Below are 24,623 nucleotides of genomic sequence, written 5' to 3' on the forward strand. Positions count from 1 at the left end.
GTTCAAAGGAGAACACGCGTCTCTGCGCACTGGCCTGACGAGGCAGCCCAAGGACAGACTGTGGAGATGGAGCCCGAGGTAAACACAGTGTCAGGAAAAAAAAACACCTACAAAAATCTTTCCTTAAAAAGCATCCCTCCCTACAGAAGAGGCGCCGCGTGGAGGCGCACGCACAGATTTACCACCTCGCCAGTCGCCTTCTGCCAGTGGCCTCTTCGAGGGAGAATCTTTAGACCTTGAGGTTAAAAAATAATTATAAGGTTATGACTCTTAGAAGATCCCTGTTGTTCTAAATATTTAACAGAAGTTGGGCGTGATGGGGACATGCAATTCTGTTCCCAAGAGCTGCCCCTTTGGGGAATGATCTGAGCATCCTGGCTCGCCCAGGGACAACTAGATTTTGAGCAAGTTTCTTAAAATCTCTTTGATTTGGTTTCTTTGTGTGAAAATGAGAGTGGTAATACCTACTTCAAATGCTCTGTTTAGGATGAAATGAAATGATATTGTGCATCAAGTGTTCTTAACAGTGCATGGCATACAGAAAAGGTGCTTTTATGCTAAAAAATCATTTGACTAAATAGAGCAAAAGCAGGGGGGAAATCTCATTCCAGTTACAAGCTAGTTCAGTAAAAATATTTTGTTTTGTTTTGTTTATATCTACATGCATCTGAGAGGTAACCTGACATTTTTATTGTTGTAGAAATAGTCTGAAAAATAAAGGAGAAGCAGTTTATTAATATCAATGAACACAATGATTTCTGATGCCTTTTTCATGATTTTCTTTCAAACTTCAACATCACCGAGACTCAACCAACTATTAGAGTTTGACATAGCACATAGACAATTTCAAGTTGCAGTTTCCAGAAAGCAGCTTTATCTTTACTCTGACATACTATTCATTCAGTATCCATTACTCTGATTTTATAAAAATGCCAAAATGATTCACTTCTCGGGGGTTTTACCACTTTAGAAAGAGAAAAAATGGTCAAGACCCCCTAAAATTCAGAAACAGATCATTGACCATACTTTTCCAAGATCATGGCAGCTCTTTGCAAAAGTGGTGTTTTTATCAAAGTTTTCACAAGTTTCAAAGGTTGTCCAGAATTATCCTGAACAATTCGAGCTTTCCTGTCATTCTCTGAAAGGAAGACCTAAAGTTAACAAGGTTGCCAAAAGGCCAGGCCGGGGGCCTCGAGGACTCTTTTTCCTTGCCATTAAAAATATTTATCTTAAGTTACTTACACCAAGTCATTGTCTGGTGAATATAGGAGATGAAGGCTATTTAGTTAAAGCATATCTATATCCTGAGATACTGTGCACTGTGACACACCGAACAGCTTAGATTTATTTGGTTTAATCAACAGAGGCATGGTCCTTACGCGTAGGGCCTGAATTAATGACCCAGAGGATTTGTTTTCCAGTAGTTTCTGGATTAATACAGGTGGTTTAAGAATGACTTTTAAGTTCTTAAGGAAAACTGTTTACTCCTTAAGGGTTCTAAATAACACTCGGCAAGGTTTAGTAGAAACCTTAGGTAACGTCATTAAATCTATCGAATTAATAAACCTCTTTTCCTTTTGCTGGTGAGACGATACGGGACAAGGGCAGTGGAGCTTTTCTGTCTAGGTTTATCATAGGTAAGAACGTGACACAGGAAACTATTTAAGATACAATGGAAAGTACACATGTCTACATAGGGCTAATATGTGTGTGTGTACCTCAGACACGTGTGGAGAATGAAAAGTTGGGAGGCCTGCATGCTAATTCCCACAAGCAGTCAGGCTAAAATGATTTTCAGGTACCGACGGGCATTGGTTCCCAAGTCAGCCCGAGTGGTCATTTTAGACAAAATCTGAAGGAGTATCCATTGGGACAGGAAGACCCTTGGAAACACTTGCCATAAATCTGAGATATTGCTAAAGGCATACTGTTAATTTTCTCTATAAAATCCCATCACTGCTGCTGCATTTTAGAGTTGGAAGGTGACGTTTCCTTAAAGGTGCTCCCGGTTGTACCACAAGAGGAAGAAAGCATATGATGGACGGGCTCTCACGTGAAAGAAAGAAGAATTCACGTCTAAAGGTATTTTCTTTATTTTTTTAGGCCCTTGAGGAACTAATTTGTTACACAGACCTTTCTGGAAGGCCCTTCCAAGCCCCGGGGACCAGTTCGCTGTCCTGCAAGTCCAGATGATTCTATGAAACCTGCATGTGGCCATCTTAATCCTTTCAGGCCAGGAATCTCAATCCCTTCCATAGCTTTTCAAGAACCTGTATTATCTAAGGTTGAAAAAGCTTTTCGTCTCTCTAACTTTTAAGCCACCCACTAGGATACCTTCTGCCCCCCAAAATCATTTGTGATGATTACTCTAAGCCTCTGGGAAGGTGGGTAATGCAGTTTGTACAGGAAAATGGAACTGGCGAGGAAGGGAAAGATGGGCGGGCGGCCAGGCAGAAGTGGCCAGGAGATAGGCTTTTCATGGGTGAGGCAGAGGTGCGGTCTTGTAAGACGTCAGCTTCTCAGCTTCCTGCGTCAGTGAGGGACAGATGAATCCATCAGAAGAGTGCGCGTTCAGTGGCACTGACCACCGGGCTGGCTGGAAGTGGTTCTTCCGTGCCATGGGGAAGGTGTAGGCCGGAAGGCAATACCTTCTCCTTGGCGTCTCCCACTCCGGGGTGGGGCTTGCCATACGACAGTGTCCCAGCAGGTTTCACAGTGGGTCGCCCAGGTGGACGGTCATCCTCTTGGGTGAGCTTGACGGTGGACATGGAGACGAGCACCGTAAGGACCGTAGGCACCAAATCCAGCTGAGTCAACGATATCCACGGAAAAGACGGACGGGCTTCTACAACTGCTATGGCACCTGACAAATCAGTCAACAGAAAGCTCCTGGGACACGCTAGAAAGACATTTTGCATCTGGCCAGAGTTTAGTTGCCTTCGGTCATGTTTACTCTTTGTATCATAATCTCAAATTGCATGGCCAAAAACATGACTGGGAGACAGAGACCACGTGGGTGCCAGCCTTGCATGACCTGTGGGGCCAGAGGCATAAGGAAAGTCCTGGGTGGAAGCAAATCGCTTCGCCTGAGTGGGAAGGAACCGAACGGTGGTGGCACCTAAGGAACACATCGAGACGCGCTCGGCCGCGGACTCGGCCGCCGTGGGCGACGGATTCCTGGCCTCCTCTCCGCTGCCCCGCGGGGAGGCACGGCCTCTTCAGCCACCGGAGGGCCAGGCACCTACAGCGAGGCCCGCGCCGCGCCGGGGTCAAGTTGCAGCAGGAGCCGTGGCAGATGCACGGAATGAGTCAATGCGGGATTAGAACAAAGAATGCGATTCACGGAAACCTCTCGAGCCTGCATGTTGGGATGTGCTGAACCATCGACTTGCGTGGATTTGTAGCAGCATGTGAAGATCATTTACATAAATGGGAACCCAAGCCCAGAAAACCAATGTGACTTGCAAATGCACAAGCCCGGAGTCATGGAGAATGCGCACAGCGGCCGACACGCTGGCGGCAAGCAAAAGCCAGTGCTGCCCGACGTGCGGCGGGCCGGCGGGATGCACGGCCGGGGTGAGCCCCGGGAACCGGCCTCCCGGGCTGAGGTGCCCAAGGGCCAGGCCTGTGACCCAGCTGAGAGTGAAAAGGTACCTTGTTGCAGAAGAGGGTGGAGACTTGGCTTCCTCTCAGCTGGAAGGGCGGAGGAACGCACAGAAGTGTTACTGCTTTCCACCTACCTGCCCTCTGGCAACCTACCTGACGTGCCCACCTATGAACGTCCTGCCCAAGCCCTCGACCCACGGTGCTGTCCCTCCTCCTGTCCCTCCTCCGACCTGCCCTGTCTCCCTCCCCCGGCTACGGCCAACCTGCAACTCCCCGGCCGCCCTCCCCCCTCCCACGATGCAAAACAGTTGCCAAGTCAGGTAGAGCCCTCCTCTGCTGGGCCCTGGAACCCATCGCTTCCTTTCGGGTCTCAGGTTCAAGCACTTACCACCTCTCACCCGAAACACTGCCCCGGGCTCCTAGCTGGTCTGCCCAGCTCCTGTCTTCACTTCCTCCCCCCACCAACACTGTGCACTTGACACTCCGTCTTTCTCGAAAGCTCTATAGCTGCAACCTTCTCTTACCCAAACACCTCGGTGGTGGCTCACAACCTTCTATGCCAAGTAAAATCATTGAAGATCTTTCAGCTACTTGCCCAACATGTTCCCCAGGATGTCTCAAAGTAGCCACGCTCTAGACCGGGGCTTCTCAACATTGGCCCTATTGACATATTGGGCTGAATAATTATTGGTTGGGGGGGCTGTCCTCTGGATTATAGAATGTTTAGCAGCACCTCTGTCTTCTATCCACCCCCCACTCCAAGTTGTGACGACCAAAAATGTCTCCAGATGTTGCTGAAGGTTCCCAGGGGGCAAAATCCCTGCCTTACCCCATAGTGAGTCCCGTGTGGTTCTCAAGATGAGCCTTAGGTATTTTTCATCTGTTAGACGTGCAAATTCTGGGGTCCCACTCCAAGCTCACTGACCCAGACGCTCTGAGGCTGGGGCCCACCTGTCTGTGTCTGGCCCAGCGCAGGAGTCTCGAACCCCAGCAGATGAGAGGAGCTCGGAGCATCTGTTTGAGTGCAGGCTGGTCCTTTAGCCACACGCAGTGCTGGCTGGAAGGTAAATTGCGGGTTCCCAAAACCAGACTGTAAAAGGCAGCTGTGCTCAATATCAAATTAACAACCTGACCCATTTCCTGGAATTTACAACATAATCCAGATTCCCCTGTTGACGTAGTCAAAGGGCTTTATTCTACTGGAATCACGGTAGTGTCGGTTTCACCTTAATTAAGAGAGCGCGCTGAACTTGCATCGAGTTTAAAATAAAAACTACGCTAAAACTCATTCCGCTCCGATTTCTATCACATACTATACGGAGGCGGGAGATGAAAGCATATTTTTGACTTATTGGAGAAGAGATATAAATGCAAATGAACTACAGGCATTTTCAGAATGATTTGTTTAACCACAACTGTTAAACTTACGAGGACAACCACCAAAATGAAAGATAGAATATACGTTTATACGCCAATAGAAGAAAAGTAAAGACAAACGTCTCTATACAGTAAAGAATGGGAAAGAAAGAGATGGGGCAAGGAAAAGAGCAAAGATGTAATAAAAATTGGTATAAAAATTGGGCAAAAAAATTACAAAGAAAGCTAGAGAATAGAGAGAGAAGGTATACCAGGCAAATTCTTTATAAACTAGGACAGCCTTGCCATGCTGATGTCTGACATAATAATTCAAGGCAAAATGCTAAAAGATAATTAATTTTTTCAATAAAGTTGTAATTCCCCAATGAGATTTAATAATCATTAACACAAGCGCACCTAACTATATGACATTTAGAAATACAGGAAGAAAGTGCCATCAGAAACACAAGTAGAAACGGACTATTTCGCCATCACAGAAGACTTACATTTATCTCATAGTCAAGATTTGTTAAACAGATAAAAAGCATTTAAGCGTATTGACTATTGGAATTGTATAAACAGCAAGCATTTAAATGAATAGAATTTGTACCTAACAAAAGACAAGTAAATGTACTTTCATTTCAAATAGCCTTGGCATATTTACAAAAAGTGGCCATTATGTTTAAAAAAAAAAAAAAAGACATCCCATATTTTCTGACCACAGTTCAATAAAATTAGAAATTAAAAAGGAAAGGTAGACTCCTCCCCCACCCAAAAAAACCCAACAACATAAAACAAACAGTACAAAAAATAAAACAAATATTCAACTGGAGATTTTAAGACTTTTTTTTTTTTGGTAACTTTTGGGTTATTACAAACTACTTAGAATTCTTTTTAAATGAGAATTCTATATATCCAAAATCTATGGATTTTGGCAAAAGGGGTATTTGGATGATATTTTATAAATGAATGCATTTATTATAAAACAAAGAAAAAAGGAATGGGGAAAACAAACTATGTGCTCAACTCAATCATCTTGAATGAGACCCCAAAAAGTGATACATTTTCACTGCAAAAATGTGGAAATTATAAATTATAAAGAAAAAAATGAGAATCACCCACAACCCTACTATTATTATTTCTTTTCCTGTAACCATAACACATATAATGGACAATTAATAAATCAAGCCAAAAGCCTAAAATTATGTGCTGTTTGTACAGTTTCTGGGCAGAATTTCTCTGTTGATTCCAATATCAAAAGAGAGATTCCTTACAAGTGACTCTGGGAGTCATGCGTTTAGTTTTATGTGTGTGTGCAAGTGGTGTGTGTGTGAGGGGTGTGTGTGTGTGTGTGTGTGTGTGTCTTGCGGGGAGCAGGGTGATGGGTAAACTGAGCCTCCTCATAACTCTTTGTCAGGAACCCTGCTTACTTTCTACAAAAAAATTGTCAAAGGAAAATACACGGTTCATTTTAGCCGATTTTCTAGAAAGATTTCAGTGACATGAAAATTTGGCAAAGATTTGGCCACAAAATGAAGGGATGGAAAGAGTGTGAAACGCGCTCTATGAGGAAGCGACAGAGGAAGAACTGCGTGGAGCCCAGTGCGGGGAGCTCGCCCTGGATGCCCAGGCTGGGGAGGAGGGCCTCTCCCGCAGCCGTCCCGATGGAAGACGGGGCGCCCCCACACCCTGGGGGAGCCGGGCCCCTGTCCCTTGGCTGGGGGTTCCAGGAAGAGCCAACCTCCTGCTCCCAGGAAGCACGTGTTAGGTGTGGGGTCAGTGAAGCCGTTTGGTTCAGCAGAAGGCACCCGGGGCACCTACTGCGCGTTTCTCGTTTGGGCACCGATCCTACTGGGAGGGATGCCAGGAGGCTGCACTCTTTTCTGGGAAAGAACAAGAAAAGCAACGAGCAGCGTGCCCAAACAAGCTGTGAAATCCTCTCCCCCTCGCCCCCCGCATGGAGTCCAGGGCCCCGAGATGAAGGAAATCCGCTCTGTAACCTGAGAGGCCAGCGAGCCTTTTGCCAAGAACAACGCCTCTCCCTCAGGTAGTGCCAGGGTCCAGGTGCGCCGATGCCAGCCTGGTAGACTCCAGTGCGAAACAAAACCAAACAACGAAAAGCCCTTGGCACTGAGCGCGTGGAACGTAACAGGTAACGCTCCGGGTTTCTCAGCCTCGGCGGAGAGCAGGGGCCTGCATCTCGCACAGACACTGTATGGGAGATCTTCTGGCTCCATGGCCAAGGTCAGCGCCCGAATATAGAAATCTAAAATTAGATAAGAGTGATTGTTCCCACTCTCCCTCGCTCCACTGCAAACTCTTTGAAAATCGTACCTTTGAATCTCTAACATCTATCATCGCGCCAGGGGCTTCATGCTTGGTGAATGTTCCCTAAAAGGGCAGCTCTCTCTTTTCTCCTTTGGGTGGACGTCAGTGTTTTGAATTTGGAGTAAAGACTTTCTGTGTTAGAAAATGAAAAATTGCTGCCACAAATATAAAACGAACATCTCCATCTCCTTTTAAATCTCACAAAATTCTGGTTTTATTCTTCTTTTCCAGGGACCAGAACCAAGGCTCAGAAGTCTTCAATAACTTGTGAAGGGCAACTGTTTGCAGTCATGTCTCTGCAGAAGATGACTCCAGTCACAAGCACTTACTGGAAATGAATAGATTGGGAGAAATCAAATCTGTGCACAAAATCTACAGGAGTTCCTTTGAGAATTTCTTAGAGTTGCAGGGGAAATATATGTGCTAAATTTTATATGCATTTAGATAGGTACAATTTTTCAAAAGTTCTGCTACCAAAGATTTAATAAAAAGAATGTCAGTGGGCCGGGAGGCTGGGCAGGGAGGCAGGGAGGGAGCTGGAGAGGATTCGCATGGACAGAGCACTTGGAAGTCCCCAAGATCTTGAAAACTGGACAGTACAATTTCCCTCTGACAGTTAGAGGGTAAAGCCAAGGACATGATGCCTCAAAGCAGAGATACGTAGGGCCTTTAAAAGACAGGATGGGATTCTAGAAGAAGAAGAGCTGGCGGCCTGTAGGTAAAATAGTGTGGATAGTATAGCTAGCGCTGTTTCTAGAACTAGAATGGCCATGTTGTTTAAATGCCTACTGAAACTGGCTAAGGCCTTGCAAAAAAAAAAAAAAAAAAAAAAATGGAATTGAAGAACTTCCTTGAGTGTCTAAGGTTGGAAAATTTTGCTTTCATGAATCTAAAATTCCTAGACCTTTGCACCTAGTGGTAATAACCACCGAGAGGACATCCCTCAAACACAGTGTTAAATGTCTGCTTGGCTCTCGGTTCAGATGGTGTGTATCTGGGTTTGTTTTTGTGTGCGGGTTTTTCATTGCTGTTGTTGTTGGGTTTTGTTTTGTTTCCCCTAAACAAAAGAACAACTTGAATTCTCTGAGTTTTTAAAAATAATTAGAAACTCCATTGTTGAGCAATTCTGGCTTGACAGAAAACTGTATATGTGAGATTGAGGAGTGTTCTCAGCACACACTCCCCAGGAAACAACACCTAACTGTTCTCACAGGTCGTATTTCTATGGGGATTTCCTTCTCCCGCTTCCCCCCACTAGGTTTACTCTTTTTACCTCCAGAAACCCATTGAGACACTAAGCAAAACAAATGACCATGTGGTTAGCAAGACCTTCCTTGTTAGAACTGAGCAGCTTTATAAATGCACAGATTTTTTTTTTTTATGTTACATAATAACTGTGCCCCTAAAATGAACAAGAGTCATAAACTCCTCTGAGTGGCTGTTACATACCACTGGGTGCCGAGGTTCTGGAAATTTTAAATTCACGCAGGTACAAACTCCCAACCCTAGACACAAGGAAGCGCTTCAGTCCCACAGCCTTGCCAGCACGCAGCTGGTTCCCGCTGGCATTTCAACAACAGGGCCAGTGCCCTGGTACAAACGGCACCCGCTGAACCAGCCACGCGTTTTACCTGCAGGCTGCCTGCTCCCAGAAGGGGGAAGAAATCCCTTTCCTCTGCGATTCCTATAAGGGACTCATTTGCCCCGCAGAGGGCCTCCGCACGGGGCCCTCCCCTGGTGTAAAATGCTGGGAGGGTGCCCGCGGTCCCCCCGGACTGAAGAGCGGGGACAGGGAGGATTCCCAGACAGCAAACAGGATCCCACTCTGGCTTGCCAGACACGCCTTAGACCTTTGCATTTTCCTTTCTAAGTAAATTCTGTCCTGACTGCACACAACTGCATGCAAATCACGAGCTGGAAACAGCAGCCTCAGCACTTCAAATCACACCAACGTGCAGGTCCAGGATTGCCCTGTTTCGCTAGAGGATACGGGGAAGAAGAGGTAGCTTTTCCTTCCAGCGAACTGAACCCCTCTGCCCCTCAGAAGTTCCGAACCCTTCCCCTGGGCGATGTGGCCAGGGGACCGCTCCCGAGATGCCCTTTTCCCCCTCTCCCCCCCCCCCACCATTGGGCAAGGATGTGTTTATGGCAAGTAGCAACAGGATTTTTTTGATTTTTTTTTTTTTTTTTTTAAAGAAAAATGTTGTTAGCTTCCTCTCACTAATTGCTTTTTTGGCATTCTCCTGTGCACTGCATTTTTATGATCCTACAAAAATAATCCTAAACCTATAGAATGTTTTAGACCCATGAATTCCTGCAGGCAGAAGGCCCTGGACGGCCCACATGGCCCATCAGGAGCAGGCACTGGGAATGGACCTTGTTTGAACAGGCTCAACGTGCGGAGGTCGAGAATGAGCTGGGGCAGGCCGGGGGGCAGGAGGAAGCCTCACTCCTTGATGGCGGCAAAGCCGGGCCTCCCTTCAGCTCAACCTTCAGCGAAGGCTCCCGTTTGACAGTCAAACCGTTTCGGGAGAGGAGGGAGAAGTGAGCTGCAGCCCGAGCAAAAGTACACACTGTATTTATTATCACCGAGCGCGGCTCTTTATATAATTACATCCCTGTGCGCTTTTTATTTTTGGTTCCCGAGTAAAGTCACTCAGATGAAATGAAGGAGTGTGCAGGAGAGGCGCTTCGAGGCCTGTCGCCGTTCCCATGGCAACTGCCAGGCATCGCCGTCAGCTGCCTCGCCGGCTGAGGGTGCCCGAGCGAGGTGACGGCTGCAGCTTCGGCTGAGCCTGGAGACGCCGGGGAGGAGCGCCCCGTGGGTCCCACGGCCACCCAAAGAGCGTCCCTCGGGACCTGAGGAAACCTCCGGCAGGTCGATTCCACGGACCCCCGTTTCCCGACGAGTGGCTGCCATCTGAGGGCGCCTGTGCCAGGAGTGCTGTGTTCGGGACGTGTAGGCACTTGCCGCTGAACTTCTTCTGTTGGTAAATAATCTGTTTTTACGGGTCTGTGTCTACAGGCCTAATGCAGCTCCTCCTAAGGACACCCCGGTATCCTATTTAGTGAAACACTCTCTTTGTTCACAGGATCAAAAAAAACTTGCTTAAGGGGGGCTTCAGATGTAGAAGTAAGTGTATTAGCAAAAATTATAAACACAGAAGCCAAATAAAACTATCCAGTGTGAAACTTGGTTCATTGGTTCATTATACAGGAAGGTACCCAGATAATTGACGCTGGGATGTCTCTGGGATCCTGTATCAGGATCAGGGAGGTAAACAGGCAAAGATGATGTCACAGAGCTAACCGAAGCAGTCTAGGGTCCGAGCGGTCATTTAACAGAGAAACGAAAGAGCGGCTTCCACAGGAGCATAGTTTTTACCAAATCAACTTAAACCATTCCCAGTAAGATGTTACAAAAGCACTTGCACCCATGGTGATATCGCTGATATTTAACTCAGAGCAGCTTTCCATATACGCAGGGCAAGATCTGCAATCTTTGCACAGTGCCTCATCCGCCACGTGGACTCCGGAATCGGCGGTTATTGTTGTGCATAAATGTTTTATATCTAAAACCCAGTTGCTTTTCTCAGTTGTAAGACACAGTGAACATACCACTGAACTGCCCATTCTCCAAACTGTGAAAGTCCAGATGGAGAACTTCGAGTAACCAACACCAACCATGTAACAAGTTCCTTAATAAATTTTCGGTCAAACGGAATAGCGTTTCTTAGACATCAAACCCCTTAACGGCTTCAATCTCTCTGAACATAATCTCAAACCTGAAATAAAAAGGGTCTCTGAAAATGAGTCCGGGCACCGCAAAACCCCTACATTCAGGCCATGTCCTTTGTGTCTTACCGGCACGCTCCTGGCCTGCCCGCCACTCTGATATACTAGTTATATAGCCCATTTGAGGAACGGTCTGATTTCCTCAACACAGCAGATCAGACGCAGAAACCTAAATGGTGCGTGGGGACTTCTGGCCCTGGACAGAACAGCAGCTGGTGGTTTAACTGGACAAACTTTTAAAAGCCCCTCTTACCAGGAAGAGCTTGGCCACACAAGGAAGCATTCAATAAACCGAATTGGATAATATTTTAGAAAACCATTCCTCCTATACGGTCAATGCCTGGAGGCAGCGAACTTCACTTATTTGGAGAGAGCCAATTCTGTGTCTATTTATTATTATTCTTACCAGTTAACATCACTCCTGTGCCAATCTGCCTCACCTTCCTCCAACTCCTCCCCTTCCACGGGCTTAATTGCCCCCCTCTTCCCCCAACTGCTCTGCTTCTCCAGCTTCCCAAGTAGATGAGGGACCCACCCCAGTTCGCCCAGGACGCCCCCAGTTTTAGCACTGCCGACTCTGCCTCCTGGGACCACCTCTCTGTCCCAGGCAGACCGGGCCAGCTGGTCACCCTGCTCCTGAGCCAGGTGTCCTGATCGGCTTACTGCACCTGCACCTTGCAGGTGTTCCCTTGCAAGTCTCTCACTTTTGAAAAAGTCATTGTAACAACCCTCATGTATCCAGTCACTGAAATCATCAGGTCACTAGGATCCTCGACCTGAACTATTTTCAAAAAAGGGCTCTGGGGTCTTAAAATACGTTAATCACGGACTTAGTTATTTTCTTCCCACAGAAAACCCAAATTCTAACACCACCTCGGCGATTCAGGAGCTTTACCACCCGGCCTCGGCTTCTTCATCGATAGCAGAGGTCGGTAAACTACAGGCCAGGCCGTGGGCAAACCTGGCCCACCCCCTGCAGCTGTGAGTCAGGGTTTATGGCCGCAGGGCCGCAGCGCTGGTCTCCTACCATTTGTGACTGCTTTCACGCTACCAGGGCGGAGCTGCCGAGCTCAGACAAAGACTCTCTGTTCTGCAAACCAGAAACTTCTGCTCTCTGGCCCTGTAGGAAACGCACTTGCCTCCCCGTGATGTCCAGCAGGGCAATAATGAGGTTCCGATTTGCTTCAGGACCCCACACAGCGTCTAGGCTCCAAGAGAAAGGACTGTGATCATTCCACAAAAATAGCCGAATCTAAACCTTATTATATCTTTTTTGTTGGTTTTGTTTGCTTGTTTCTCAGTCCTTTCTAACCTCTTTCTCCGTAGGTTATTCTGTTCCAAAAACAAAACATAAGCTTGACTTCCTCTAACGTGGATTAAGCTAATCTGCCACCCTCGGCACCTGCCCGTTCAGGTGGTTTCTATGGCCTCACTCATGCAAAGCTTCAGGGTTTCCGTCCCTTTGTGTGCGAACGTGCCCTTCGCAGCTCAACGGCTCTCCACGGAGGAAGCCCAAAGATCTCACGCCGGTTTGTGTTCAACGTTTAAGTTTTTATTTAGAAATAATAAAATAAGACATAATATATAAAAATATGTACAATCCATGGTTTGTGCAGTACAATAGGAAGACTTTAGGTACAAAAGGACGGCAAACGGGAAAATAGGAACCATCAACGATCGTCCGAGGGCCCGGTTTGTGCAACTCGCCGGAGGCCAGAGGTGAAATCCAACGTCCCTAAGAAAAGAGATTCGAGCTGGGAGTTGGGGGAGGGGGTGACTACGCAACACTTTTTTTTTTTAAATCTTAACATCAGTAGACACAGAGTGAAAAAGAACCCACTCTACTTGTCAGGACGAGCTTCTTGCTCTACCGAGTGGCTCATACAATATGAACTGACATTTGTTATTTGCAAGGGTCACATAATTTGGGGGTGGGGTGTACAGCTCCTGAAATAAACATCGAGGTCTGGGACGGGAGTTGGCAGGGGAGAAAGGAAGGAGGGGAGCAATAATGCAGGAACAGAATTTTTTTTTTTTTTAAGGTAAAAACTTTCTCCGGGAATTTGGAAAGGACTACAGTGCTATAGTGTGACATTCTTGAAATGTCTGATTCAAGTATATGCTTAGAGGGATAGAAAACTAGGCCTTTCTCAATAATCAAAATAGAATTCACTTTGTCTACGTTTTATTTAAAAATAGGGTAACCAAGAATCTACCAGGAAGAGCTTGGCCACACAAAAATATAATGCCCAGCCGGATCCGGGCGAAGACTTCTTTGAAAGGGAGTAAGTCCTAAGTAAGGTCAAGGAGGGTTCGCTTGGGACAGAGAAGCAACACACGTCCCGGGGCAGACCCCGGGCGGTCGCGGCGAGTCTCTCCCGCCCGCATTCTAATGACACGTGGGCATGAAGGAAGGAGACCCGGGCAGTAAGGACAAATGTTTTGAAGGTAAAATGCAGCAAAAAAAATGTTGTGCATTACCTGTGTCTTGGCTCTCGACAAAAAAAAAAAAAAAAAAAGCCATTTAAAGCTTGTAACTGTTAAAATACTAATAACTAGAAAAAAGCTCTCAAATGAACAGTCCATGCTGAAATAAATAACCGAAGAACATTGCAGTACGAACCTGATAAGGCTGGTAGATATCTGCTAAAACCATGCTAACCGGTAGCATATAGGTACTAGCTCTCAGAAATCGCTGCACAAAAATCATACTTTCTATGGCAATTTTTTCCCTTTACAGACTTCTATTTACATTTTGGCTTTAAATATGAAAATATCTGATAAACTTTATAAAATGTACACTTTTAAAAACATAGCTTCTGCAAAATTTTCTTGAAAAAAACAAACAAACAAACCTGTGCACCAGAAATTTTAGATATTTTTTTTTTTCCCTCTATTTCAGAAAGAAGTTGAAAGATTTCCCTCCCTCGGTCCTGCCCCCGTGCCCACCCCCCTTTGCAAATATCTCAGGTCTTTTTTAAGTGGCAGCTCTGTGTGTTGGGGAGGAGCCCCCCTCTCCACTGTATCTTCATTTAATGTCCGTTTCACTGAATACTCTTTGGTTTATTTTTTTCCTTTGCAAAATATCAAAATAGCAGCAGCAGAAGCCCCCGGTACCCTCTCACCGTCCACGCCAGACAGTTGCCTCTTTGGTTGATTCTCCTGCCCACTCGATCCCAGTTCCTCCAACTCTCTACACAACTTCCCAAACCTGCCCTTTTTCAATGTTGGATTTCAAAGTAGCATCCACTTCTCGGTCTTGGTTTCCATGAAAATGACACCAGACTCGGGGACTTTGAAGGCCGACAACAGCCGAGACGGCGACCGCGTGGCGGGCACTGCGTTCGGGTACGGCTGCTCAGGACCCAGAGACCGTCACAAACGCCAGTTCGCAAAGTACAGGATTCTAGAACAAGCCGTTTTTTTAATGGCATACAGGGATATAATACCGTAAGAGAGTTGGTTTTGAGACTCTAATTAAAAAGAAAAGTCAGTAACCCCGGAATTCACAGATAGGGTACCTCAGACCAAAAAAAAAAAAAAAAAAAATTCCATTATTAAGCTCGAATGGGGGGAAAAAATCGTGTTCAGCGAGCCAGGCAGCCAGGCAGGAGAGGCTGCGGAAAACCACGTGTCCTTAGTCACCGGCTCTAGGGGTCCCCAGGGAACAAGGGACCTCAGGTTCAATCATGAGTGTGCCGATATAAAGGGGAAATAACCCTACTGGGCCATTACCTCCTTTTATGTGGGTGTGTCCTATTTTGTATGGCTCTTGGTGACCTTGAAATACTGAGACCTTTTCATTCCTACCCTCTACCATTCAAATAAGGCACTTTCCCTCTCCCTCCTGAATACCTGAGCTGATGTACTACATCCCAAGAGGCCCGTCCGCAGCTGGCCGCCTCCCGCTCCGGCCTCCGCAGCCCCCTCGGACGCTGCGGGACCGGCAGGCCCCACGGGGCTGCTGCTGCGGCATCTTCTCTAAGGCAACGTCGATCTGGAACCGTCCCGGGAGTCGGGGAGGCGAGTTCAACCGCAAGGGTTTAATTTCATTTAACCTTCCATGTTGGACGGCTCGGTTTCGAGGATGCCTACTAAATCCAACCAAGGGCTTAGGTGATGGAGTTCTGGAATGCACAAAAAGGGGAAACCCAGAAGAATCTAAGCGCCTGTCGCCGTCTCTCACCTTATGCACCAGCCTGGCCAGCGCTGCCTCACAGGAGAGAAAAGGTGCTCGGGTGTGTGGGGGGGGGTGTGTGTGTGTCTGTGTGAACTTCACTCCCCCTTTCTTCTTTCCCTTTTCATACAAAAGTTACATGAAAGAACAGAATTTTAAAAGCACTACACTCACTAGACTCTGTGTGTCCGATGTCCTATTTTCTCTAGAGGGCAGTTCAAGGTCTTGCTGAGGTTCAACGTCATTGTCTCTTGATTTCAAGGCAGCTCTGGAGAGCTCTCCTTCCTTTTGAGGATAAGCTCCACTGTGCAAAAATGTGCATCATCTTTGGTATTCATTTTAGGTAGTTCTAACTTAAAATTTGAGATAACCCATTAACATCATGAAGAGGGAAGAAAAAACAAAAAAAAAACAAAAACCCAACCCGGAGGCTACCATTTGGCTAGCGTTACATAATGCCCTTATGTAACCAGAGACAGAGAGGGGGGTAAAAATCAATCCTAGCAAACAAATTACTGGCCTCCAAAAATCAGGCTCTCGCTTTGGCAGCTAATAACCATTTTGAAGTGCATATCATGAGCTTTCCACAAAGTTCAATACTGACTTTTAAATTACACTACAGGAAAACTACACTGCAACAAAAATACAATTTGTGTGCACGTAGTTAGCAGCTTTTCGAGATTAAGGCAGAGACTCTTGCCTTTGTTATGCCATTAAAAACACTCTTGTTCCCTAAAGAGAAGCATTCTGGGTAAGTCAAACACCCAACCAAGGCTTGCCTGCAAGTTCAAGTTTTGTCGAAACGCAACACGAGACATCGACGCCCCCATAACTTATTCTACAGCACGTTGCACGTGCCGTCGGGTCACGGGGAGGCGTGTTCCGTGCTTTCCGCTCGTCTCCGAGCTGAGGGTCTTCCTCGGAAACCATCGTGCTAGCCTCAGTCCCCGGCGGCCGCCTGCCTTGACCCACCTCTGCGCCAGTACCGTCGTCTGAATCACTGTCTGGGGCCTCTGACCGACACACTGTGTTTGGACGTAACTACTCCAGAGAAGGGATCGGTCAGTCATATCTCCGACTCTCGCCGTAAGGGCCTGGGCTCTAGAGGTACGCTGGCCTGGTTGTGAAGGTTTATGTCGGGCGGCGTGTCCGTGCTCGTGCTTTCCGGAACGCCATTGTCACTGTCTTCCTCCTCTTTGCTCGTGAGGGCCACCTCATTTTCATAGCAAAATGAATTTGCGTTGGAAAGGATGTATTTCTTCTCGGCTAAGTCTCTGGCGCTGCAGAGGGGCGTGTTGGGGACCTCATAGGTCTTGTGGAACCTGGAATAGTCCACTTTGTAGTAATGCTTCTCCTCAAAGAGGACGGGCTCGTAGCGGTGGCCCCAGAGGATCTCGTTGGCCAGGTACGAGCTACGGCACTGGGTGGTCATGGCCGTGGCCTCCACCATGCCTTCCAGGATCACGACGATTTCAAAGTCTGCGTTGTCAATGTCCTGCTTGCTCAAGTCATAGAAAGGGCTGTCTTCGTCGATTTCATGGACTATGGTGATGGGGGACACCAGAAATATACGGTCAATGCCGCTGTCAAACCCGACGTTGATGTCTATTTGATCCAGGGGGATGTACTCCCCTTCCGAAGTAATTCTGGATTTGAGGAGCTGGGCCCGAACGTGAGCCTCCACCAGGTGGCTCTTCCGAAGGTTGCCCACTCGCCACATCAGGCACAGCTTGCCGTCTCTCATGGCGATCACGGCGTTGTGACTGAAGACGAGAGTCTCGTTCCTCTTCTTCGGTTTGGCCATCTTGGCCATGACCGCGCCGATGATAAAGGCGTCGATGATGCAGCCCACGATCGACTGGAAGACCACCATGAAAACGGCGATCGGGCACTCGTCCGTGACGCACCTGAAGCCGTAGCCTATGGTGGTCTGGGTCTCAATGGAGAAGAGGAAGGCGGCCGTGAAGCTCTTGACCTCGGACACGCAGGCTTTGCTCTCCTTGGTGGCATCCAGGTCCCCGTGGAGCAGGGCTATCAACCAAAACACGCAGCCGAAGAACAGCCAGGACAGCACGAAGGCCAGGCAGAAGATGACCAGCATCCACCGCCAGCGGATGTCCACGCACGTGGTGAAGATGTCCGCCAGGTACCGCTGTCCCTTCTCCCCCACGTTCACGAACTGAACGTTGCAGTGCCCGTCTTTCTTCACAAAGCGGCTCCTGCACTGCTGTCGGGTGTGGACTTTGCTCTTGCCGTTCCCGAAGCCGTTGGCGACCGCCATGGTGGCCAGCTTCATGCCGTCTTCCTCGGAGGACACGATGCTGTAGCGGTTGGTCCGCACGCTGCCCATCGCTTCGGCCGTGGACTCCAGTGCTTCTGCTTTGGGAAACAGTCTCAGTTTTTGCAAAACCCTTTGGAGAAACAGTTTTGACTGCTCAGTGAGGACACGCACCGAAAAAAAGCAAGGAGGGATGGGGGTCTCCAGGAGCCTTGAGGTGCTACCAAGGTCTGTCTACTGACATGCAGAGCTACCTCAGTAACTCAGCTGACATCCAGAGAACAGGTCCTGCCAAAAACAGAGAGATCATTCATTACAAGAGAAGTCATTATTATGGCTCTACGCCCTAAGGCCACAGTTCCCAGCCAGACACAGAATCCGATACAGATAAATACGCCTTACGTTGGATTATTGGGTTTTTAATTCTTCGTGCCCTAGAAGATTTCATTTTATGTAAAAGCACAAAATCATTAAACACAGAGGAGTTAGTTGTCTGTGGCAGTCTTTGCACCAAAATTTCCAGGCCTTTCCCTCCTGTCTTTTGCAAGCAACCTGAAACATTCTCTTCCCAGGGCCTACCTCTCCCTTCTTGTTCTCTTCTGCTCTCTCTCCTCACGGGGGTCCGGTTATCGAGCAGGAGAAAGGCTTTCTAAGGCCAAGGTGTGTGGGTGTGCCCTGCAGCTTTAAGAACTTGGACACATCTAGAGAACCTTCCATACGAATGCAGAATGTTAATATTAACTGAGTCGCAGGCGCATTCTGGGAGACTAAGGCCAGGCTGAAACCAGAAGGCACAGATTATGTTTCGATGATGAAACCGAGCAGACAGTCCTTCAAATCATGTGAAACGGGCCCCAGTTTCTGGAGACCCTGTGGGCTGGCTCCCTGGGTCCACACGCTTCCAGCAGCCCAGCCGCTCCGCAGAAAGGCCCGTCGCAGCTCGGCCAGCGAGCGCGTGTCACCTGCAGACGGAGCCTCGGGTGGAGAGCGGCTCTGTTGCCTAGCGATGGGCCCTGACAGTCTCCGGAGACGGGCTGCCATGTGTAAGGCCAGGCTCGGAGCTCAGCACCTTGGGGCCAAAGGGCCAGGTCTTTAGTGGCTTGAGATAAGGCAGGAACTCGTTTCGTGTGAGTCCAATTCTGTGTTTTCCCAAACAGAGGCGACGCTGTCGGAACGGCTCGTAAATGTCAGGCAGCCTGCTTTCGCTTCCACGCGCTGTTTGCTGCGTGTTCCTATGGAGAAGGCACTCGCCCTTCCCTAATGTGAACAAACAGTAGTCTCACTTTTCTCCTCTCGCCGTATCCTGTCCTAGGTCAAAACTACCTATTGACTTCCACTTTTCCTTCTTGGCTCCAAAGACACTATTTTTTTTTTTCCTTGACTACCTAACAAAAGCCTAAGCAAAAGTCAAAGGCGTTTTCTTTACCGGATATAAATTAATGCAGCATAGAACTAAAGAAGAGAAGCAATTCCCCACACTGCAAACAACCAAATCTATCTCCTGGATTAAAGAGAGACAAAGAACAACAGATTAAAAAAAAAAAAAAAAAAGCTCAGAGATCTGTTGAAGCCCTGACAATGAAGACTCCGCTTTTTCCTTCTCCCTCCAAAGCACATGAAGAGCAAGCAGTTAAGAAAACCATGAGCCAAGCCACCTGCAAACAAAAAAGAGCAAATCACTTCTCCGGGGTCTGCGCACCCCCCGCGCACCCCCCGACGAGGGGGCAAGGTGCACGGTCTCTGCAAACTGCCTTGTTACTGTCTTCTCTCTTCTCAGTCTTCATCCAAGTTATTATGCAAGAATGTGCCCCAACACATTTTTCCTGAGATTAGTCATCTGTGAAAATTGCAATGTGTGTTACATTTTGGCAGCTTTTGACACCTAAATGATGCCCGATTTGAAAGTGTCTTTGAATTACTTTATAAAAAGAAGTTCCTGTGCCTTCCCAGTCTTCCACCTGTTCCAATGTTTTGTCTGCTTCCCTATGAAGTTTGCACTTGGACAGAAGAAACAAGACTCGTAGTCATCAGGGTTCTAGATCCTGGACACGGAAAGAACTTTTTTTGAACAATGAGTTCAGTTTATTTGGCTCATATGAAATTTCCAAGCACTTCTACACAAAAACAGATAGAGGTGATATAACACCAAATTCAGGTGTACTCCCCACTCCTCCCCAAAAAAGGGGGGTGAGGGAAAGGCATCATTTAAATAGTATCTTTGAGTCCTGGTTGACTACAGAATCCTATAAGCTAACAGCAAGAAATTTCCTTCTCATGATTCAGAATAATCCTTCCATCTGAGTTAGTAGTGGGGACCATGAGTAGACAATCTCAAATTTCTTCTGACTTATTTCTGCACATTTCCAGATGAGAGCATGACAACCACAGGAAATCTAAAGACTGAATTATGACTTTCCAAAAATCTCGACCCCGGGACATCAGTGTGAATTCCACACGACACGCGCTACCAGCTTCCTCTGAATAGCTTTCCGCATTTAGACCCTTGAAAAGAGCCTGGATGGAGCAACTATTATTGTCTCGTTTCCATCGCTAATGACAGAAGCTGTTCCACACACAGCACGTCATTTACAAATTTTACCATTTCTGCCTGGGAAGGGGAAGAAAGATTTCAGGGAGCAAAAGGGAGAGACGTCTGCCACTTTGAATAGATATGCTCCCAAACAGATTTATGGGTACCTATGTGTGCACACACAGTATGTGCATTCAAACTTTGGGGGAGCTGACACCGTAGCAAAAAAATCTAGAACCTGCCAGAGTCTGGTAGCTTAACTGCTTTAATATTCCACTATGAAGAATGACTTTCCTATTAACCTGCCCACACGAGCAGGAAACTTCCTGGCTCTTCTCTCGCTGAAAATCACCAATTCATGAGCATCTGGGAAAACTTCCATTAGCAAAAGGGCTTCTGTGCAATATGTTGGGGATAGATTCAAAGGAATTTTTTGAGAAAGAATCAATGAAGAGATGAGAACACTATGTGATGTGACTCCTGGCTGGGGACAGCTCAGGAGAATGGGTATCTGATTGGCTGAACAACGTGTGAATTCCCCTGCCAGCCTAAATACTTAAGGGCCTGGTGTCAATTCGAGAGACACAAATCATTGTTTCACCCAGGCTATCGGCAACGAGGTAGAAAACGTTTCTGGGAAATGGAGAGGCTACATGTGGTGCAGTTCATGGTAAGACTATTTATAGGCTGAGCCAAAATTAAGCATAAGCAATGGAAAAAAATAGTTCAGCGCTTGAATCTTAGGTAGATGTTAAGGGAGAGAGCGAGCTAAGGATAAGATAAAATAAAATAAAATAAAAAAGGGTTGAGGAGATAACATAATGAGTGCCCCTAGATCATGTTTACCATATGGGGAACATTTCCAATATGCATGATAAAAGCCAGAAAAATGTAACTGTGAGCAATAAACAAGGATTAGTGTGTCCCATCACACGGTCATGGTGCAGTGAATCCCAAAGTTTGGAAGGGTGGGAACCAAGGAGAGCGAAGGAAGCGTGCTGGGCTCGGAGAGGTCTGCTAATGAGTGTTTAGAGCAGCGATTCCCCAGCTGACGCCATATAGACCAGCCTGACTGTGCTCTGGGCACATGTTGCTATGTGAGCACCGCTGCTGGCAAAGCAACCCCTTAGAGGCTCGGTAAACACAGGGGAGGGGGAGGGGAAGCAGCGGAGGACGGGGGACACCAGTTTATCCGTGGGACCCCTCCCTACAACATTAACGCTCAACAATGCACGGAGCATCACTCGGCGTGCGCAAATGCTGAAAAATATACCTATTTGGTAAACAAAACAAACAAAAAAATACACTGAAGAGAAACTTAAAAGGGTCGACCTGTTCAGGTAAAGATGTGGTCCATCTTTTAAGCGACTCAGAAGTCCTACGAGGGCTCTAGAGCTAACCAGAGATTTGACAACCAGGAGTCTCAAGGAAGAAGAAATACTGTGGGGCGGTGTTTTTTTTTTATGCCAAATGCACAAGAGTTTAGAACAAATGTCCCAATAACATCAATGAAAGTGCCACCAAAACATGAGGAAGGGGGAGGGAAGCTGAAGGCAAAGTGGATTGACCTTGACCTCAGCTCTCACCCCTCCCACAGTCTTTGAAGAGGTGTGAACCTCTTACCCCTGAGCACGCAGATTTTTCCGGATAATGGCAAATATAAATAAAACACTGCGGGAGGGGGTGGAAGTGAGCAGGAAAAAGCTAACAAGTGCATGGCAATATACAGCAGACACGCAACAGTGGTTGAGAGGAAATCTGACCGCCTATAGATAGATTATGAATGTGAAAAAAAGTAGTAAAAGGCAATATGCATTCTTTGCATACCCCAAAACACGTTTTCTAATAATGCCTTATTTCCTAACAGGTAAATTCTGAGTTTATGAAAATGCCCAGGACTCACAGCCCTATCCTGGTTACCGTCCTACTGATCCGCTCACCCAGGTACAAACGCTGAACTGCCTATTTCCTACCTCTATTAAATGGTCACGATCAGTGTATGTTATGATGCAATCATTTTGCAGAAAAAGCCGTTTCCACCACTGGGCTCCCTAGAAACCAAGCCGTGTTCGACTTAGGTATTAGCATTATTATTATTAAGAATTACAGGTTGCTTAGGCGAGAGTGACATAATAGTGTGAGAGTTTTGCGATCTCCAGGCTCCATTCCAACTCGGGCTCCCACTCTCTTCCCCAGCAAAGCAACTCTGAGGCGCTTGCTGTTTGGAACTCCATGCTACCCTTGAAGCAATGGCAAAAAAATAAAAATAATAAAAAAGGCCAAGGCTCAGGCTGCTGCTGAGTACCAAGCTCCGCCAAGGTCTGAGACCAGTACTCTCCATACACCCCCACCACACGCACTCTCTTTTTTTTTTCCTTAGAGCGATAATCCAACGCAAGCTCCCTCACCCTGCTCTCCAAGCTCAGTATCTCGCTACAGCTGGTGCATTGGAAGTTATGAGCACAAACAGATGCTGCAGAGAAATGTTTCTATTGCTCAACTGTTCCAAGCCATGTCTCAGTATTTTTAGATCTGGGGATGTTCTGGTGCGCACACAAACTCTATAGGCATGATCTGGGATCCGGGAGCTGGGGTGAGCGCCGCGGCGGGGTGACAGCGGGCAGCTCGGGAGCCGCGGGGCCGGGCAGAGTCCCCGCGGCGGCCCCCGTCCGCTCCCCGGGACGCACAGGCAGCGAGACAGAAGGCGGAGGGGGGGGGGGGGTGGAGAAAACACGCGGCAGCCCTTACCTGTTGCTGGAGCAGGAGCGTGGGGACATGGAGTGGGAGGAGGGGGGCGCAGAGGCATGTAAGGTCCGGCAGTTTGTGAGGGCGGGCGGGCCACGGCCAAGGGGGTTCCCAGGAGCCGCTCGCCGCGCGGGGCAAGGCTGCGCGCTGCCCGGGGCTCCGGCGCGCTCTGCAACATCCTGGGCTCTTTTGAGGCGGCCCACGAGACACCGGCCGCCGGGCCCGCCCCCCGCGCCGCCGGCCAATCGCAGCGCGTGTGGCCGCGCGCCCGGCCCCGAGCGCGGCGGCGGGGAGGGGCGGAGGCTGCCCCCGGGCCCGGGCTCCGCGCGCGGAGAACCTGCCGCCGCGCCCCCGGCCCCCGGCCCCCCGCCGCGGGCAGGAGGAGCCGGCGCCCCCGCTGGGGCCGCAGCAGGTGGGGAGCTGCGCCTCCGCGCTCGGGCGGCCGCCTCGGTGCAGCCTGGCCTGGGGCGAAGTTTCCTACCCTGCCCCGAGCCCCACGCTTCCCCTTTTCTGGGCTCGGCGGAGACTGCGCCGTGCGAGCTCCTCCGGGGGCTTGCGAGGTGCCAGGGCCCCGGAGAAACGTTTGCAGCCGGGGAGCGCGCCCCTCCCCCCGCCCCTCCCACGGGACCCGCGGCGGAGCCCGCTCCGCGCCGAGCAGCCGCGGGTTAGACCCGGAGAGGGGCCGGGACCCGGCGCGCGGAGCCCAGCGGGGCGCAGACGCGCGCGCGCGCGGGGGTGGCCGCGACACGGCCGCCCGGCTCCTTCTTCCCGTCCGTGCGCCGGTTACTTACGACGCGCCTCGGCTCCTCCGCAGGGCGAAGCGCTCGCTCCCTCCCGCGGTGCCTTCCCCCGGCCTCTCTCCTCCCGCAGCCCCCGACGGGCTCCGCGGATCCAACACCGGCGCAAGCAGAGAGCGCGAGGAGTTCTCCGCAACAGCAACTCCTACGGGCGCTCAGGCTCTGCCCTCGCGCCGGCGCCTCCCAGCCCCGGTTCCCAGCAACCAGGCGGGAGCCTGCGGACCCTTAAAAAGCCCGTGTCAGGTTCAGGGTTAACTGGGGCTGGGTCCCGGCACCTCGCAGGTTAACCCGTGTGCGCGCGCGCGTGCGTGTGAACTAGACAGTAAGTGCGTGATATATTTAGTGGTCCTTCCACAACACCGAGTTTGAAATCCCTGTGTGCGCGTTTAATGTGAATTTCCTCAAGCGATCAGAGTCATCTTCTGTGCAGTTTTGTTGACTCCTGTAAAAGGCCTCCTGGAGTCTCCAAACTACTTCAACAATCTAGTTGCGCCCCTGCCCGGCCCGGCCTGGCCCCGGCGGATTTGTGCGCCAGGGCAGAGGGGAAACTCGCCAGACCAGGGCAGGGTTTGCGCCCGTGCTCACCTCGGAGCCTCGCGTCCGCGCACGGCCTCTAGGAGGTGCTGGTGAAATACGCTTAGGTCTCGCGGATCGGTGCTGCACCCGCCTCGGGAGCCTGCCTCTCTCCTGCGCCCAGCGGAAGGCTGAGCTCAGCAGGGCGTGGAGCAGGAGGTCGTGCGCAGCCTGCCGGCCCCAGGGCCAAACGCAGTCCTGTTCCGCTCCGCGTGCTGAGATCGCTGGGCACTGCGGGCCCCCTTACCAGCTGCCTTGCCCTTCAAAGCCCTGCAGGGGGGCTGGTGTCTCACAAAAGGGAGGTCTACCGTCGCGTTGATTTATTAGGTGGTGTGTTATTTGTAAACAGCCTGAGGGGACTCTGCAAAACAGGTGGATGTCCAGGCGCCCAGGCTGTGGTCCGAAGCTCAAAGGACCTGGGGGCAGACAGGCTGACTC

General features: G+C 49.0%; 1 protein-coding gene across 1 annotated transcript; it reads right to left on the reverse strand.

The window, feature by feature from the left end:
- Positions 1–12,618: 12,618 nt before the first annotated feature.
- KCNJ2 (potassium inwardly rectifying channel subfamily J member 2) lies at positions 12,619–22,991 on the reverse strand. The gene is made up of 2 exons (XM_081115861.1): positions 22,819–22,991; positions 12,619–17,828 (listed from the first exon to the last, which is right to left on the reverse strand). The coding sequence occupies exon 2, from the start codon at positions 17,610–17,612 to the stop codon at positions 16,329–16,331; it is 1,284 nt and encodes a 427-aa protein (XP_080971987.1). The 5' UTR covers positions 17,613–17,828; positions 22,819–22,991; the 3' UTR covers positions 12,619–16,328.
- Positions 22,992–24,623: the final 1,632 nt, after the last annotated feature.

This window comes from Miniopterus schreibersii, assembly GCF_964146895.1.
Source record: "Miniopterus schreibersii genome assembly, chromosome: 16".
Classification (NCBI taxonomy): Eukaryota; Metazoa; Chordata; class Mammalia; order Chiroptera; family Miniopteridae; genus Miniopterus; species Miniopterus schreibersii.

What these genes read in the sequence shown, in the direction of transcription:
- KCNJ2 (XM_081115861.1), bottom strand. Translation starts at nt 17,612, where the DNA reads ATGGGCAGCGTGCGGACCAACCGCTACAGCATCGTGTCCTCCGAGGAA.